Source organism: Mobula hypostoma, chromosome 15 (assembly GCF_963921235.1).
Source record: "Mobula hypostoma chromosome 15, sMobHyp1.1, whole genome shotgun sequence".
Taxonomy (NCBI): Eukaryota; Metazoa; Chordata; class Chondrichthyes; order Myliobatiformes; family Myliobatidae; genus Mobula; species Mobula hypostoma.
In genome coordinates, this window is record NC_086111.1 from 5,857,143 (window position 1) to 5,875,555 (window position 18,413).

Sequence of the window (18,413 nt, forward strand, 5' to 3'; positions counted from 1 at the left end):
TCACTCAGTGGCCAGCTGTTCACTGGTAAAGTAACTGGAGGTGACTTGGGAGGAATTTCCCTGTCTACGTGTCCTTGTTTGTTCCAAGCTACACTCATCACGCAGACCAACCTCGAGCAACTCCACTACTGATACTGAGAATTTTACCACTCCAGAGTATTTTCCACATCCTTATAATCAGCAGCCGTGGAGCACAGTAATCTTAATTAATCAATTTATTTAGAGATACAGTGCAGAACAAGTTCTTCTGGCGCCACCTGTTTAACCCTAGCCTAATCACGGGACAATTTACAATGACCAATTAACCTACCAACCGGTACATATTTAGACTGTGGGAGGAAACCTATGCAGTCCACGGGAAGAATATACAAACTCCTTACAGGCAGTGCTGGAATTGAACTCCCAAGTCCAGAACGCTCTAAGCTGTAATAGTTTCGTGCTAACCGCTGTGCTATCGTGACGCAAAATGAGCTTTATTTGTCATGTGCACATTGAAACATCGCACCACACAGTGAAATGCATTGTGTTGAACAAACAACGGTCTCGGTCGGTCTCTTCTCTTCCCTTCTCCTTCTCCCACTCCTCCCCACAACCCAGCCAGTTATAATATCTATATCTATTGGTGTAGTAACCATTGCCATACTGAGGTAACTACGGACTCCTCCCACTGGTTTAGACTATTTATCTTATCCTGCTGCACCGCTTTGCTTTGCTTTGCTCTGCAGTTAGAATAGTCAGCAGCTTCCCGGCTGGAGAAGCCCCAGCAATTTAAAACAGACAGCACTCCATGTAAACTGAGGTTCCCTTTTGAAGGCGGTTTCCTTTTTTTTTGCAATGTAAACTATAAATCTAGAATAGGGCATTGTAAACGGATATTCCCGTAAATTGATCACAGCGGGACTTTATTCCTGAGTTGTAGCTGAATCTTGATCGAAACCCAGATTGAATTAAAGCAGTCACACTGACAGCAATTCTTCAGGGCGGACTTTTCCTGTTATAGGAGATAATTTGTGAACCCACACACCGGAAAAACGGTGAGTACAATGGGACCAGGACCTATTGGAAACCTCATGCAATTGGTCATGAAAGTCTCAAAGGCGATCTGCTGAACATCGTTGGCATACTATGTGTAGTGGCACTTGTGGGCTCTCTCCAGTAGGTGATGTTGGTTGTTACTGTATTTCACAGTATGTTTTGACGCGTTGATAAGTCAATGAATCTGAATTTGAATGGGCTGTTTGACCCATTGCAGAACAATGCATAAATGGTAAGTTGCATTAACATGGTGCCTCTTAGATACTTAGATAAACTTATGACCCTAAAATGTGTAGCTTGTATTACGATTTGTTCTGCACTTACTTTGTAGTTTCCACTTGTCAGTTGTCTTTGGCAACTGAAATGTCAAGGAGTTGGCGTCATGCTCACTCTGTGACTGACAGCTCAGCAGGAGAGTCAACTTGTGGTGACACCCGACAATTTCCAAATCCACAATCTGGCGACTTTATTAGGCGCTCCCAGCTGCTAATGAGCTGGCCACGATGTGTATGTTTATGGTCTTCTGCCTCCACCTCAAGGCTCAAAATGTTGTATGTTCAGTGATGCTGTCTGCACACCACTGTTGTAATGCATGCTCATTTGAGTTACTGTCATCTTCCTGTCAGCTTGAATCAGTCTGACCATTCTCCTCTGACCTCTCTCAAATATGAAGAATAAAGTTGGGGGTTAAAACATGGAGATGGAATAAAATATGCATAAATTCATAAATACCAGCATGTATTTATAATGTAAGCAGCATTATAAAAAAGTCAAAATTGTTTAATGGCGCCTCTCATTGACAAGGCATTTTTGCACCATTCTTGGTAAACTCTAGAGGCTGTGGTGTGTGAAAATCCAAGATCAGCAGTTTCTGAGATACTCAAACCACCACGTTTACTGGCACCAACAATCATTCCATGTCAAAGTCAATTAGATCACATTTCCTGCTATTCTGATATTTGGTCTGAACAACATCTGAACCTCATGACCAAGTCTGCATGCTTTTATGCATTGAGTTGTTGCCGCTTGATTGGCTGATTAGATATTTCCATTAATGAGCAGGTGTGCAAGTGGACCTAATAAAGTGGCCACTGTGTATAGGTGTGTTTGTTTATTCCTAGCATAATCCACCTGGTGTGGCCAAATCTAGTAACTGAAAATACTACGGAAAGGTAAAATTCCTTGCTATGGATGGGGGAAATAACCAATCAGGTACTGAGAACTTTACCATTCCCTAGCATCCTTTTCCTGTCTTTCCTATCTGTTGACTTGGAGCACAGTAATTGGTGCATTTATAATTATATTTATATGTGCCTTTTAGAAGTTGCTTCCCCTAGGCAGTTCACCTGATCAACCATTCCAGTTAGCCCTCCCTCATCTCTCTCTCTCTCTATTTCCTCAGTCACTCCATTGTACAGCAAACAATTTTGACCACTTTTTATAATGCTGCTTATTACATTGTAAATACCTGCTGGTATTTATGAATTTATGTATATTTTATTCCATATCCATGTTTCAACCTCCTAAATTTATTTTTTGGCAAAGTCTTTATTCTTTATAGTTGTTGAAAGATGTTTCTTGTTGCCTGTCACACCACAGAGTTCCTAATACATGTCAACATATATGTGGAATAAAGTTGATCCTTGATCCGTCATCCATAACTACAGCTACTCCATTCTGGTTTACCACACACCTGATTAATCTCAAACCCTCTCCCACCTGACTCCTTCCTCTCTAGCCCCTCGACAACAAGAACACAGGGATGAACCATTTCAGAGACATTTACATTTCATGGAGACAACATGCTGAAGGGAAATAAGGGCTTCAGACTGCAGTTGACAGGATTTCACAGGAGCAAAGTTGGGGTGGGGGAGAAGGAGAGGGGGAGAGAGAGAGGATGAAAATGAGGTGTAGTTGTTGCTGGCATGAAAGCAACTGGGGTTGTATCTCTCAACAAAGCTTAATTTATACTTCCTCAATGAAGGAGTTTGCCTCCTCCAAACCTTTATTCATACCTATGTTTTATTTCCCAGGCCACCACCAGCTCCAACCAATGACACTGCAAGATAGGGACAGAGCTTAGAGCTAATGCAGGGGTGATGGTGTGATTGACATTATTTCTCCAGCACAATGGAAACATGGTAAATGCCCCTTTTATAGTGGCAGGTATGGGATACTGAGGAAATAGAACACTGCTTTAACATCTTTAAGTGGAATTACCTTGTACAACTAGGGGGAAAATTTACACTTCATTACTGCTGTGTTTCATGGGGTGGGGGGGCATTGAGGAGGGAGCTCCTACCAGCAGAGATGGAGGCCTTCTCTGCAACACCATATTAATTAGGTATGTCTACAGTTCTGCCACTGGGCCCTTCAAGGACCCTGTTGCTCTGAGCCTCTCTTTTACACTGATGCCTTCTAACAGTCCCAATGTTTTTAGCTTTCACTGTCACAGAGGCTAACACTTCCCCCATCCCTCAATTGTCAGGAACTAAGCACGGTCTCACGCATGCTTCCCAATCTATCCCTCCCCACCCAGCTCCCTTTCTCACATCTCACATCTCTTCACAGATCGTTAGAGCAGTATCTGCTTATGGTCTCTTCAGCTGGGCTTTCCTCCTGGCTTCAGCACATTCAGCAAGTGAACTTGGGCAGAAAATGGTCTGGCATACAGTAATGAAGGCCTGCTGCTTCAACATGACCTCCACCGGTCCAGGCTAGCCACCTGCTGGACTCCCCCAAACCATGCCTGTAAATATAGAGCCAATATTGGAATTGTTTTATGACTGTCATATGTGCCAAGATGCAGTGAAAGGCTTTATCTTGCAACACTGGTCATACAGATCAAATCATTACACAGTGCATTGAGGTAAAGTAGGGTAAAACAATAATAGAATCACAATCGGGTTTATATCACCGACATACACATGAAATTTGTTAACTTAGCAGTAGCAGTACAATGCAATGCATGATAAATATAGAAAAACAAATTACAGTAAATAAAGATCTAGTGAAGTACAGTAAGTACATATGTATGTATGCCAAATAGTTAAATTAAGATAAGTAGCGCAAAAACAGAATTTAAAAAAAAGTAGTGATGTTGTGTTACACACACAAACTGCTGGAGGAACTCAGTAGGCCAGGCAGCATCTATGGTAAAGGGTAAACAATTGACTTTTCAGGCTGAGACCCTTAATCAGAACGGGAAAAGAAGATGACAAGTTAGGGCAAGAAGGTGGGTGGGGGGGGGTGGAGGAAGAAGTACAAGGTGATAGGTGAAACCAGGAGAAGGGGAGGGGTGAAGTAAACAGCTGGGGCTGATAGGTAAAACAGATAAAGGGCTGGAGAAGGTACAATATGATCAGAGAGGGTAGGAGACCCGGCTGCTTGTTTTTGATTGCTGAGGATCACCTTGCATTCTGACTGGGTAGTCTCCAACCTGATGGCATGGACTTTGATTTCTTGGACTTCTGGCAATTTCCCCCTCCCTCTCCATCATTCCCCATTCCTGTTTCCTTTTCTCACCTTGTCTGCCCATCACCTCCCTCTGGTGCTCCTCTCCCTTCCCTTTCTTCCATGGTCTTAAGTACATAAGACCATAAGATATAGGAGCAGAATAAGGCCATCTGGCTCATCGAATCTGCTCTGCCATTTCATCATGACTTACTCCCTTCCAACCCCATGTCACCTCTTTCTAATGATTTGATTTCACTTTTTTACCAACAGCAACACCGCCCCTTTCCTTCCTGCCTATCTTTTAGATGCAATGTGCATCCTTGGACATTAAGCTCCCAGCTTGAATCTTTCAGCCATGATTCCGTGACGCCTACTCTGCCACTCTGCAACTGTGCTGCAAGTTCATCTACCTTATTCTGTGTACTGCATGCACTCAGATACATACCTTCAGTACTGTATTCACCCTTTTCAATTTTGTCTGACTTTCACTTGCGACTCATCCTGTTGACTACAATTTTGCCCTATCAACAGCCTCTCCTCACTGCACTGCCTCTGTCTGTAAACCAGCTACCTCATCTCCAGCACTGTTATCCGCCTTTGTTAAGATATTTCTTGCATTGAAATATATGCAGCTCAGGACACTAGTCACACTATGCTCAACCTTTTAATTCCTAACTTTGTCTGAGGTCTTACCAACATCTTGACTTAATGAAGTAGTGTTCATTGGTCCAATGTCCATTTAGAAATTGGATGGCAGAGGGGAAGAAGCTGTTCTTGAATCGCTGAGTGTGTGCCTTCAGGCTTCTGTACCTCCTTCCTGATGGTAACGATGAGAGGAGGGCATGTGCTGGGTGGAGGGGGTCCTTCATGATAGTAGCCGCTTTTCTGAGACACTGCTCCTTGAAGAATAGAATTCCGAATACAGTGTAACAGCTATGGACAAAGGGCAGTGTAGGTAGGCAATATGGTACAAGGTCCTAATGAAGTAGATTGTGAGGTCGAGTCCAGCTTATCATGGTAGCAAACTATTTATTGTCTTATAACAGTGTAGTGGTACATGCTTTCAGGCTTTTCAATCTTCTGACACCAATAGGATGGGTGAGAATAGAGACTTCTGGGGTGGTGGGGTTTTTGATTTTGCTGGCTGCTTTACTGAGACAGTGAAAAGTATAGACAGTTCATGAAGGAGAGGCTGGTTTCCCTGATTTGCTGAGCTGTGTCGATGACTTTCTGTGGATTCTTGTGGTCACGTGTTGAGCAATTGCCACGATAAACCGTGATGCATCCAGATAGGATGCTTTCTATGATCAAAATTGGTAAGGCATGCAAAACTCTGGATTTCAGAAGGATGAGGGGGCATCTGATTGAAGCCTATTGAATATTGAAAGATCTAGATATAGTGGATGTGGAGAGTATGTTTCCTGTAATAGGTGAGTCTCGGACTTGAGAACACAGCCTCAGAACAAAGGAATGTCCACTTAGAACAGAGACGAGGAGGAATTTCTTTAGCCAGAGGGTGGTGAACCCATAGGGGCTAAGTTATTGACTATATTTAAAGCAGACATTGATAGGTTCTTGCTTAGACAAGGCATCAAAGGTTACGAGCAGAACCAGGAGACTGGAGCTAAATGGGATAATAAGTCAGCCATGATGGAATGGTGGAGCTGATACGATGCCTTGAGTGGCCTCATTCTGCACCTGTATCCTATGGCCTAACACATCAGCTCTACACCTGCTTCTTTTGCATACACTGAGAAGCAAAGAGTTAAACACTGGGCATACCAGGCAGCTTGTAGTTCATCTTATACAGCGGTTGTTTCCAGGAAATTGGAGATAACCAAGCTGGCGGTTGAGACGTAATGGATCACATGGCCTCTTTCCGATCTGTAAATTGCAGGAATTCTACGGTTAGGGATTAGCATAACCTGAAACCTGCTTCTCTGTCTGGACGTGCTGAAGGTGAGACAACAATTAGTTTTGCTTGCTGCATTTTTCCTGTAGAGCCTGCAGCAATATAAAATGTAGAGGCCATTAAAAGGAATGAAGAGCTGAAAATGCAAGCTGTTCACTGATCCCTTGTTGATCTGAAAATATTCAGACAGAGCACCACACTGAGAAATTGGATAGTCAGTATATCCCTCTCTTGCCTTCACTCTGTTTCTATCTTTGTCACTGAGATGGCCAGTGCAGACTCAAGAATCAACCACTTGATACAAATTCTAACACGCTTCTTCTCTCAGTGGGCTGATTGACTACATATTTCATGCAGCTACTTGCAGATACACTAGGGAAGACTTTCCTTGTGCCCATACAGATCCACAAGAGGCAAATGGGCACTGACAGTGTATCAATGTGTTCCAGGTTACTAAATAGCCCCACTGCAGTTTCCTTCAGCAGGAAGGGTATTTCCTAGTATTAAAAAAATACTTCCACCTTTTCTGGAGGCAAGCCACAGGCAGAAGGGAAGTTGAAAGATTTAGAAACATAGAAAACCTACAGCCCAATACAGGCCCTTCGGCCCACAAAGCTGTGCCAAACATGTCCCTACCTTAGGAATTACCTAGGGTTACCCATAGCCCTCCATTTTCCTAAGCTCCATGTACCTGTCCATAAGAGACCCTATTGTATCTGCTTTCACCACTGTTGCCGGCAGCCCATTCCACACACTCACCACTCTCCGTGTTTTTTAAGCACCTTAAAACTGTGCCCTTTCGTGTTAGCCATTGCAGCCCTGGGAAAAAGCCTCTGACTATCCATATGATCAATATCCCTCATCATCTTACACACCTCTATCAAGTCTCCTCTCATCCTCCGTCACTCCAAGGAGAAAAGGCCGAGTTCACTCAACCTATTCTCATAGGGCATGCTCCGCAATCCAGGCAACATCCTTGTACCCTTTCAATAGTTTCCACATTCTTCCTGTAATGAGGTGACCAGAACTGAACACACTACTCCAAGTGGGGTCTAATTAACGTCTTGTATAGCTTTAACATTACCTCATGTCCCTTGAATTCAGTCCCACAGTTGATGAAGGCTAATGCACCAGATGCCTTCTTAACCACAGAGTCAACCTGCGCAGCAGCTTTGAGTGTCCTATGAACTCGGACCCCAAGATCCTTCTGATCCTCCACACTGCCAAGAGTCTTACCATTAATACTATATTCTGTCATCATATTTGCCTACTAAAATGAACCACCTCAAACTTATCTGGGTTGAACTCCGTCTGCCACTTCTTGGCCCAGTTCTGCATCTTATCGATGTCACGCTTTAACTCTTGACAACCCTCCAGACTATCCACAACACCCCTACCTTTGTGTCATTAGCAAACTTACTAACCTATCCCTCCACTTCCTCATCCAGGTCATTTATAAAAATCACGAAAAGCAGGGATCCTAGAACAGATCCCTGCAGAACACCACTGGTCACTGGCCTCCATGCAAAATATGACCCGCCTACAACCACTCTTTGCCTTCTGTATGCAAGCCAATTCTGGATCCACAAACCAAGGTCCCCTTGGATCCCATGCCTCCTTATTTTCTCAGTTAAGCCTTGCATGAGGAACCCTATCAATTGCATTGCTGAAATCCATATACACTACATCTACTGCTCTACCTTCATTAATGTGTTTAGTCACATCCTCAAAAAATTCAATCAGGCTGGTAAGGCACGACCTGCCTTTGACAAAACCATGCTGACTATTCCTAATCATATTATGCCTCTGCAAATGTTCATAAATCCTGCCTCACAGGATGTTCTCCATCAGCTTACCAACCACTGAAGTAAGACTCACTGGTCAATAATTTCCTGGGCTATCTCTACTCTCTATCTTGAATAAGGGAACAACATCTGCAACATTTCCAAAAGCTACAGCACATCCTCTTTCTTAATGTCTATATGCTCAAGTTTTTCAGTCCACGGTAAGTCATTCCTACAATCACCAAGGTCCCTTTTTGTTGTGTTAGTACCTCCGCTACCTCCACCGGTTCCATACACACTTTTCCAGTGTTACGCTTGATTGGTCCTATTCTCTCATGTCTTATCTTCTTGCTCTTCACATACTTGTCAAATGTCTTGAGGTTTTCCTTAATCCTGCTTGCCAAGGCCTCCTCATGGCCCCTTCTGGCTGTCCTAATTTCATTCTTAAGCTCCTTCCTATATATATATATATATACTTCCAAGTTCCTGCCTGATAGCCTCATATTTCCCATACTCCAATTAAAAGATTTCCTAACTTGTCTGCTCCTATCCCTCTCCAATGCTATGGTAAAGGAGGTGGAATTGTGATCACTATCTCCAAAATGCTCTCCTACCTGACACCTGACCAGACTCATTTCCCAATACCAGATCAAGTACAGCTTCTCCTCTTGTAGGCTTATCTATATATTGTGTCAGAAAACCTTCTTGAGCACACTTAACGAACTCCACCCCATCTAAATCCCTTGCTCTAGGGAAATGCCAATCGATATTGGGGAAATTAAAATCTCCCATCATGACAACCCTGTTATTATTGCACTGTTCCAGAATCTGTCTCCCTATCTGCTCTTCAATGTCCCTGTTACTGTTGGGTGGTCTATATAATAAAAAAAACACCCAATAGAGTTATTGACCCCCTTCCTGTTTCTAACTTCCACCCACAAAGACTCAGTAGACAATCCTTCCATGACTTCCTCCTTTTCTGTAGCCATGACACTATCTCCGATCAGCAGTACCACACCTCCACCTCTTTTGCTTCCCTCCCTGTCCTTTCTGAAACATCTATAGCCTGGCACTCTAAGTAGCCATTCCTGCCCCTGAACCATCCAAGCCTCTGTAATGGCCACAACATCATAGCTCCAAGTACTGATCCACGCTCTAAGCTCATCTGCTTTGTTCATGATACACCTTACATTAAAATAGACACATCTCAAACCATCAGTCTGAGTACATCCCTTCTCTATCACCTGCCTATCCTCCCTCACACACTGCCTACAACCTTTCTCTATTTGCGAGCCAACTGCCCCTTCCTCTGTCTCTTCAGTTCGGTTCCAAACCCCCAGCAATTCTAGTTTAAGCTCTCCCCAATAGCTTTAGCAAACCTGCCTGCCAAGATATTGGTCCCCCTCAGATTCAAATGCAACCCATCCTTATTGTACAGGTCACACCTGCCCCAAAAGAGGTCCCAATGATCCAGAAATCAATGCCAACAAAAAGCATTTCAGGATGTATATTGTACACATTTCTCTGACATTAAACTTAACCTTTGAACCTTTGAAATCCAAATCCCTGCCGCCTGCTCCAATCTCTCAGCCACGCATTTATTCTCCACCTCAATCTATTCCTATACTCACTGTCACATGGAACAAACAGTAATCCTTAGATTACTACCCTTGTGGTCCTGCTTTTCAGCTTCTTTCCTCACTCCCTGTAGTCTGCTTTCAGGACCTCCTCCCTTTTCCTACCTATGTTGTTGGTACCAATATGTACCACGACCTCTGGCTGTTCATCTTCCCACTTCAGGATAGAGAAACATAGAAAACATACAGTACAATACAGGCCCTTTGGCCCACAAAGCTGTGCCGAACATGTCCCTACCTTAGAACTACTTCGGCTTTACCCATAGCCCTCTATTTTTCTAAGCTCCATGTGGACACGATCAGAAACATCCCGGACTCTGGCACCTGAGAGGCAAACTACCATCCGTGTTTCTTTCCTGCATCCATAGAATTGCATGTCTGACCCCCTAACTATAGAGTCCCTTATCACTGCTGCCATCCTCTTCCTTTCCCTTCCCTTTTGAGCCACTGGGCCAGACTCTGTGCCAGAGGCGTGGCCACTGTTGCTTCCCCCAGGTAGGCCATTTCCCCCCCCCCTCCAACAGTACTCAAACAGGAATACTTATTGTTAAGAGGGACAGCCAAAGGAGTATTCTCTAGTATCTGACTCCTGCCCTTCCCTCTCCTGACTGCTTCCCACTTATCTTTCTTCCGAGGCCCCAGTGTGATTATTTACCTGTAGCTCCTCTCTATCACCTCCTCACTCTCCCTGACCAGACAAAGGTCATCAAGCTGCATCTCCAGTTCCCTAACCCAGTCCCTAAGGAGCTGCAGCTCGATGCACCTGGCACAGGTGTGGCTGTCCAGGTGGGTGGGAGTCTCCCGGACTTCCCACATCTGACACCCAGTACAGAACACTGGCCTCACACACATACTTGCAATTCCTATTCTTCACAAGTAACTTGCTTCACCTCGACCTGTTATCGCTGAAGCCCCTTCAAAAGTTTAGAAAATTGCTCTACTTCCAAAACTTTTTATGTTCCTTTTGATGATTATTATATCTTATTTCTGTGTTTAAGTTTTTGGACATCAATCTCTAAACTACCGAAAGGAATCTCAGGGCTGTACGTGGTGACATTGATAATAAACCTATTTACAACTTCGAAGACTTGTCGTGAGGTTCAGTGTTAAATTCTTTAATAGTGTCCTTGTGACAAGTCTGAGGGTATTTCGCTGGAAAGGTGAGTGATCATTATAGGTTGCAGTTTGTTGCTGTTTACTTTGCTCTGTTTCTAATATGTGTTGCTGGTGGATATTTATCCATGCTTTTGCTGTTCCTGTTGGTAGTACTTTTATTTAAATAAAATAATATCCTTCCGTCTTCTCTTTTCCACTGCAATGAAAAGGATCAAGAGAATGCAGGAAGATCAACTGATTACTTTCTTTTGGTATGTAGACTCTTAACTAGCTGATGAAATTGCCTGGTAAACTATTCATTTCAGGAGTAATTAAAGAAAGGTATTTAATGCTGCTGACGCCCACATCCTGTCACAATAGTCTGAACCACAAAAGACGTTGTACTATTAATGATGATAAAACTTAAGAAGGGACTGAGCTCTGATTCCTCTCAGTATCATCATGATCGGTACCTCGGTGATGTAGCGGTTAGCACAACGCTATTACAGCTCGGTGGATCGGAATTTGCCGTTCAGTCCTGGCATCCTCTGTAAGGAGTCTGTATGTCCTCCCTGTGGAATGTGTGAGATTTCTCCAGGCCCTCTGGTTTCCTCCCAAGCTGGTCAGTGTAAATTGTCCCAGGATTAGGTTAGGGTTAAATTGTACATTGCTGGGTGGTGCATCTTAAAGGGCCAGAAGGGCCTATTTTGCGCTGCATCTCTAAATAAATAAAAAACTTATGGGACATTTTCAATATTAGCCAATGACCATGCAGCTCTGAATAACACAAGCTACTTTGAACACCTCAGATCAGTTACCTAGGAAATAATTCACCCATCTGTCACTTACATCAGGGAGGAGTAATTATATAAAATGATTTCTGTTGCTACACCAACATATTAGAACCTGGTCCTCGATCAAAAGGAAAATATGCACTGAGTCACAAGCTAAAATCATGATTGTTTCCTTATCTGTAAATCTTACGTTAAATTACCATAGATAAGTGAAACCTGATTTCTGGTTCATTTATGGCATAAATCGAAACCTTATTCCCTCCTTTAAAGTATAGAATGGCCCCTAATTTTCTACAAGATGGCAAATGCACTCAGAGACTATGAAAATTGAATCTGATTAAAGTTGCAAAAGAAAATAACTGGAAGTTTTGAATGAGTTTCAGTTATTTACATTAAGATGACCACAACAACAATGTGAACTATAATACCATACAATATCATCAGTTTTAGCTGAAGTAATATAACTTAAGCAGAACCCACTATTTATTATATTCATTGTGATAATATTTCAAAGAGCCTAGCTTTATTTGATTTCCAGGTACTGAGGCCACTTTTTCAAAGATTCTGTTGAGGAACTCAGTCCATTAAAAGCTTTGCCATCACTTAAGAAAGGATTGTTGCCATAGAGACTGAATCCTGGTTTCTTTTCCTGTCTCTGAGATGGAAATTGTTTCTGTAGCAACAAATTGCTCCTGGGAAAATACAACGGGTGCACTTAATGATAAAATGCACTGTTGTGACAATGCAGAGTTATTATAAAATTCAACATATGTTAACCTTTTTTTTTACTTTATTTCATACTTTCTCAATAAAACTCCTTCCTTTGTTCATTTTTCTGTTGTGACCCCTAGAAAATAATTCCTTGATCATCAGTTGCTTGAAGAAGTGACAAGGGACAGGGTGTCTGTTCTTCTCCACCCATGGCTGCTTTGTGCCTAATATCATCCTCCAGTAAGGGCAGGTGGTTGGGCTGAGGTCCTTAACATGGTCTGTCTTCTGCAGGTGATTAATCAAATACATCCAGTTCCAGTTCCCGTAGAGAATGGGAAAGAATAAACTTGTCAATTCACATTTAAAATCAAATAAAGCTGAACTTGGAGTGCTGTGAGCAGTTTTGACCCCAAGTAAAGATGAGCTGGCATTGGAAGAGGTCCATGAGAATGATTCCAGGATTGAATGGGTTAATGTATGAGGAGTTTTTGATGGCTCTGGGTCTGCACTCGCTGGGCTTTAGAAGAATGAGGGGGTAATCGCATCGAAACTTATTGAATAGCCTAGATAGAGGTCTATATATGTTTGGTCTGAACAACAACTGAACCTCTTGACCATGTCTGCATGCTTTTATGCATTGAATTGCTGCCACATGATTTGTATTGATAAGCACATGTTGTGTAAAATGAATATTTAATTTGTTGAATGACTTTGAAACCTTGTAAAAGCACAAAATAAGATAGTTTGAGAAAGATTTGACGATGTGACTGAGAGTTGGGGAAGCTGAAGTGTAGGCTTAGTGAAGGAACTGAGGCTAGTGAGCTGCAAATAGACAATAGGTGCAGGAGTAGGCCATTCGGCCCTTCGAGCCAGCACCGCCATTCACTGTGATCATGGCTGATCATCCACAATCAGTACCCCATTCCTGCCTTCTCCCCATATCCCTTGACTCCACTATCTTTAAGAACTCTATCTAACTCTTGCTTGAAAGAATCCAGAGAACTGGCCTCCACTACCTTCTGAGGCAGAGCATTTCACAGATCCACAATCCCCTGTGTGGAAAAGTTTTTCCTCAACTCCGTTCTAAATGGTCTACCCCTTATTCTTAAACTGTGGCCTCTGGTTCTGGACTCCCCCAACATCGGGAACATGTTTCCTGCCTCTAGCATGTCTAATCCCTTAATAATCTTATATGTTTCAATCAGATCCCCTCTCATCCTTCTAAATTCCAGTGTATACAAGCCCAGTCGCTCCAAACTTTCAACATATGACATTCCCGCCATCCCTGGAATTAACCCAGTGAACCTACGCTGCACTCCCTCCACAGCAAGAATGTCCTTCCTCAAATTTGGAGACCAAAACTGAACACAATACTCCAGGTGGGGTCTCACCAGGGCTTTGTACAACTGCAGAAGGACCTCTTTGCTCCTATACTCAACTCCCCTTGTTATGAAGGCCAACATGCCATTAGCTTTCTTCACTGCCCACTGTACCTGTATGCTTACTTTCAGTGACTGATGAACAAGGACACTCAGATCTCATTGTACTTCCCCTTTTCCTAACTTGACACCATTCAGATAGTAATCTGTCTTCCTGTTCTTGCCACCAAAGTGGATAACCTCACATTTATCCACATTAAACTGCATCTGCCATGCATCTGCCCACTCACCCAACCTGTCTAAGTCATCCTGCATTATCACAACATCCTCCGCACATTTCACACTGCCACCCAGCTTTGTGTCATCTGCAAATTTGCTAATGTTACTTTTAATCTCTTCATCTAAATCATTAATGTATATTGTAAATAGCTGTGGTCCCAGCACCGAGCCTTGCGGTACTCCACTAGTCACTGCCTGCCATTCTGAAAAGGACCCATTAATCCCTACTCTTTATTTCCTGTCTGCCAACCAATTTTCTATCCATGTCAGTACCCTACCACCAATACCATGTGCTCTAATTTTGCCCACTAACCTCCTGTGTGGGACCTTATCAAAGGCTTTCTGAAAGTCCAGGTACACTACATCCACTGGCTTTCCCATGTCCATTTTCAGAGTTACATTCTCAAAAAGTTCCAAAAGATTAGTCAAGCATAATTTCCCCTTCGTAAATCCATGCTGACTCGGACCTATCCTGCTACTGCTATCCAAATATGCCGCTATTTCATCTTTTATAATTGATTCCAGCATCTTCCCCACCACTGATGTCAGACTATAATTGCCTGTTTTCTCTCTCCCTCCTTCCTTAAAAAGTGGGATAATATTAGCTACCCTCCAGTCCACGGGAACTGAGCCTGAATCTATAGAACATTGGAAAATATGTTAGTTTTACATGGCATCCTTCAGACAGGAATGCAATGACAGGATATCTGATCACCTTGGAGCTGGTCATCTCAAGTTTTACCTCGTCAGGGTGGGTGGGGTGGTCTGGCTCACCAGCAGCTCACTGTTGTTTATTAGAATAGGATGTTCTGGATGGCTTGCATTCCAATTCAGATGGTAGAACACTCTTTCAGCCAAGACAGCAGATTGCAGTGGAATACAGGGCCAAAAATGATGCTTAAGTCTATAAGATATAGGAGCTGACTGGAGAAAAGAAACTCGTAGCGTTATGGAGCACTACAGCACAGAAACAAGTTATTCTGCCTAGTCCTATTGACCCACACCCAGACCATAGCACTTCATACCCGCAGAAGACAGAGAGTAGTGGTCGAAATGGCTTAGTCCAGCTGGAGGTGTGTGATTAGTGGTGTCCCGCAGGTATCCGTACTGGGACTTCTGCTGTTTGTGATGTGTATAAATATTCTGGATGAAACTGTTGATGATTGGCTTAGTAAGTTTGCAGATGATATGAAGATTGGTGGTGTTGTGGATAGCGTAGATGACTGGCAAAAAAAATCCAGCAGGATATAGATCATTTCCAGATCTGAGCAGAGAAATGGCAGACGGAGTTTAACCTGGCAAAATGCAAAGAGTTGCACCTTGTCAAATGTAAAAAGATTGTTAACAGCAAGACCTTAATGGATAGACACATGAATGGGAGGGAAATGGAGGGATTTGAACATTGTGCAGTCAGGAGGGATTAGTCTAGTTAGCCATTTGATCACTAATTTAATTCATTTGGCAAAACATTCTGGGCCAAAGGGCATGATCCTGTGCTGTTCCGTTGTATGCTCGATGTTCAATGTATCTCTCCCATCCATGTACTTATTCAAATTTCTCCTGAATGTTGAAATCAAACCTGTATCTACCACTTCTGCTGGCAACTCATTCCACACCCTCACACAGGTTCCCCTGAAGTATTTCACGCCTCACCCTTAACCTGTGACTTCTGGTTCTAGTCTCACTCTGCTGAAAATCAATGCTCAACACGATTCATGTCTCCATAGAGAGTACAGGGATGTGAAATATCATACATACATAAACTCCTGATTATTATATTTTCTGTGTATTATGTTCTTTTATTGTGCAGCAGTTTGGTGAATTAATCATCCATGTTAAAATACTAAACTGTACATTAATCTTGCAGATTTAACTCACACCCACAATACTGTATTACGTATATATTCTGTACAGCCAGAGAAAAAGAACACAATTTCTGTCTTGCTATGGTTCCAGCAACCAATTATCTAGAATTCTGCACTGAGAATCCTGTGATCTAATTGCCTTGCAGAATATATTCCTGCTTGTGTGTTACCGAGCATTGTCATTTCTAATTCCGATATAAAGGACAAGAGGTTCCTGGCCAAGAGCACACGAGTCGAGTCGCCAATATGTCGAGGCAGTTTGTTGAGGAGGGAGAGGAAGACCCAACAGAGTACTGCATTGGTGAGCCAAGGGTTACTGTTCAGCAATAACCACATTTTCAAAGGGCACTTAAGTTAAAGTTATTCTCAAAGTACATGTATGTTACTATATTCTACCTTGAGATTCATTTTCCTGCAAGCATTTACAGGAAAAAAGAAATACAGTAGAATTTTATGAAAAGCTATACATAAACAGACGAACTGACACCAATGTGCAAAAGAAGACAATAGGTGCAGGTAAAATGATACCGAACACATGGATTCAGGGGAGTACTGAGTGATGGCTGTGGGGTAATAACTGATCCTGAACCCAGTGGTATGGGACTTGAGGCTCCTATACCTACTTCCCAATGGGAATAGCAAGAAGGCATGCCCTGGATGTTGGCGGGGGCGGTGGGGTGGTCGCTTTTCATGATGGATGCTGATTCTTGTGGCAGCACTCCATGGAAAAGGATTTGGGGACGGATCTTACTCTTAAACCAGTTGCCTTTTAAAAGAAAACTGAGCAAAACCGATAATATATCACATAATATTTTACATTCTTCTTCTCTTCCCTGTGTGCGGGGCAAGCTGATTCCTACACTGGCATTTAAACGCCCTAGAACAGAAATCGGGAGACAATTTAATATGAGGCCATTTCAGAGATAGGAAGGGCAAACTCACAGAGGGATCTAAAAACAAGGTGAGAGAACTTTACAACAAAGGAGTTGATGAAATGGGAGCCAATACTGGTCAGTAAGCATGGGAATGACGGGTGAGAGTTCGGACAGGAGCAGCAGAGCTTTTTATTCTTGATTTGTGCTTCCATTAAAACCAAACAGAAGCCAGGCAAGTTGCACCGTATTCTTTAGGAATTGTTACTCTTTCACTCAATCATTTTTAGAATTGTAGGGACAATTGCAGATTATACATTGCAACTCGTGTTTTTCCAGCTTTCTCTGTTTTTATATCAGCTATCGTATAAGTAACTTTATTAATTTCTGTGAACTTAGTAAATATTTTTACAGTTGGATACTCTGAATCTAATGCTCAACAATAAACTCCCAGTCTAGTTGAGCATGCAAAGTGGCAACTGGCACGATTTGTTTAAAAGCATGCAATGTGACTTTGTTTCATTTTGCTTCAGTATATTTATTTGCCTGGAAAATATTGATACTTGATTGCAATTGGATTTATTCCGGTGGGATACAAACCCGTGGGCATGTGACCAAGTGGTTAAGGCATTGGACTAGCGACCTGCAGGTCGTGAGTTCGAGCCCCAGCCGAGGCAACGTGTATTCTGCCAATGACAACCTGCCTGGCTAGTTTGTCACAAAATCTCATGTCTAGTATGTGATATACTAGACACAACATTAAATAGAGAAAGCAACCTCTTAAAAAGTATAATTGGTGTTAGAGCACTTGTAACCCACATTTAGATCGATCACAATAACTTGCTGCTATTGACCGGACGTAAATTGGGGAACTGCTTTGTCAAGCACCTGCACTCCATCCACTAAAAGCGGAATTCCCCAGAGGCCAACCATTTTAATTCCTATTCCCATTCCCGTTCTGATATGTTGGTCCATGCCACGATGAGAAAACTCTCAACGTGCAGGAGCAACACTTTACATTCTGTCTGGTTTGCCTCCAACCTGATGACATGGATATCGATTTCCCCTTCTAGTTTTTAAAAAAAAAAGTCCCTCCCCCTCTCCTTTTCTTCTATTCCCCACTCTGGCCTCTTACCTCTCCTTACCTGCCTACTGCCTCCCCCTGGGTCCTCTCCTACTTCTCTTTCTCCTATCGTCTGCTCTCCTCTCCTATCAGGTTCCTTCCTCTCCAGCCCTTTACCTTTTCCACCGACAGGGCTTCACCTATCACTTTTGAGCTTGTGCCCCTTCCCTTCCCCCCACATTTTTACTCTGACATGTTCCCACTTCCTTTCCAGTCCTGATGAAGGGTCTCGGCCCAAAACATCGACCATGTATTCATTTCCATAGATGCTGCCTGACCTGCTGAATTCTTCCAGCATTTTGCATGTATTACTGTGATTCATGATTCAATGTTAATAACAAATAAAATAAAACTATTTCAATCACATCATGAACATTAATTTAGGAATGGATCCATGAATTCATGTTCATTCATATGTGAAGGAGAAATACAGTCTCTATGCACAGGATGCTTTAAATTTTTTCCTGGAAA

At 42.7% G+C, this 18,413-nt stretch overlaps 1 protein-coding gene across 7 annotated transcripts in view; it reads left to right on the forward strand.

Moving 5' to 3' along the window:
• Positions 1–730: 730 nt before the first annotated feature.
• The window catches only part of LOC134357048 (SRSF protein kinase 3-like), a 43,993-nt gene continuing 26,310 nt past the window's right edge, over positions 731–18,413 (forward strand). For 2 of the 7 annotated variants that reach the window (XM_063068363.1, XM_063068368.1), the window contains exons 1-2: positions 731–1,034; positions 16,094–16,248. In XM_063068363.1, coding sequence (XP_062924433.1) covers positions 16,194–16,248 — 55 coding nt within the window. In that variant the 5' untranslated portion in view covers positions 731–1,034; positions 16,094–16,193. Of the gene's footprint in view, positions 1,035–1,462; positions 1,543–11,149; positions 11,192–16,093; positions 16,249–18,413 lie in introns of those variants that run through there. The other 5 variants (XM_063068364.1, XM_063068365.1, XM_063068367.1 and 2 more) reach the window with 5 other exon arrangements.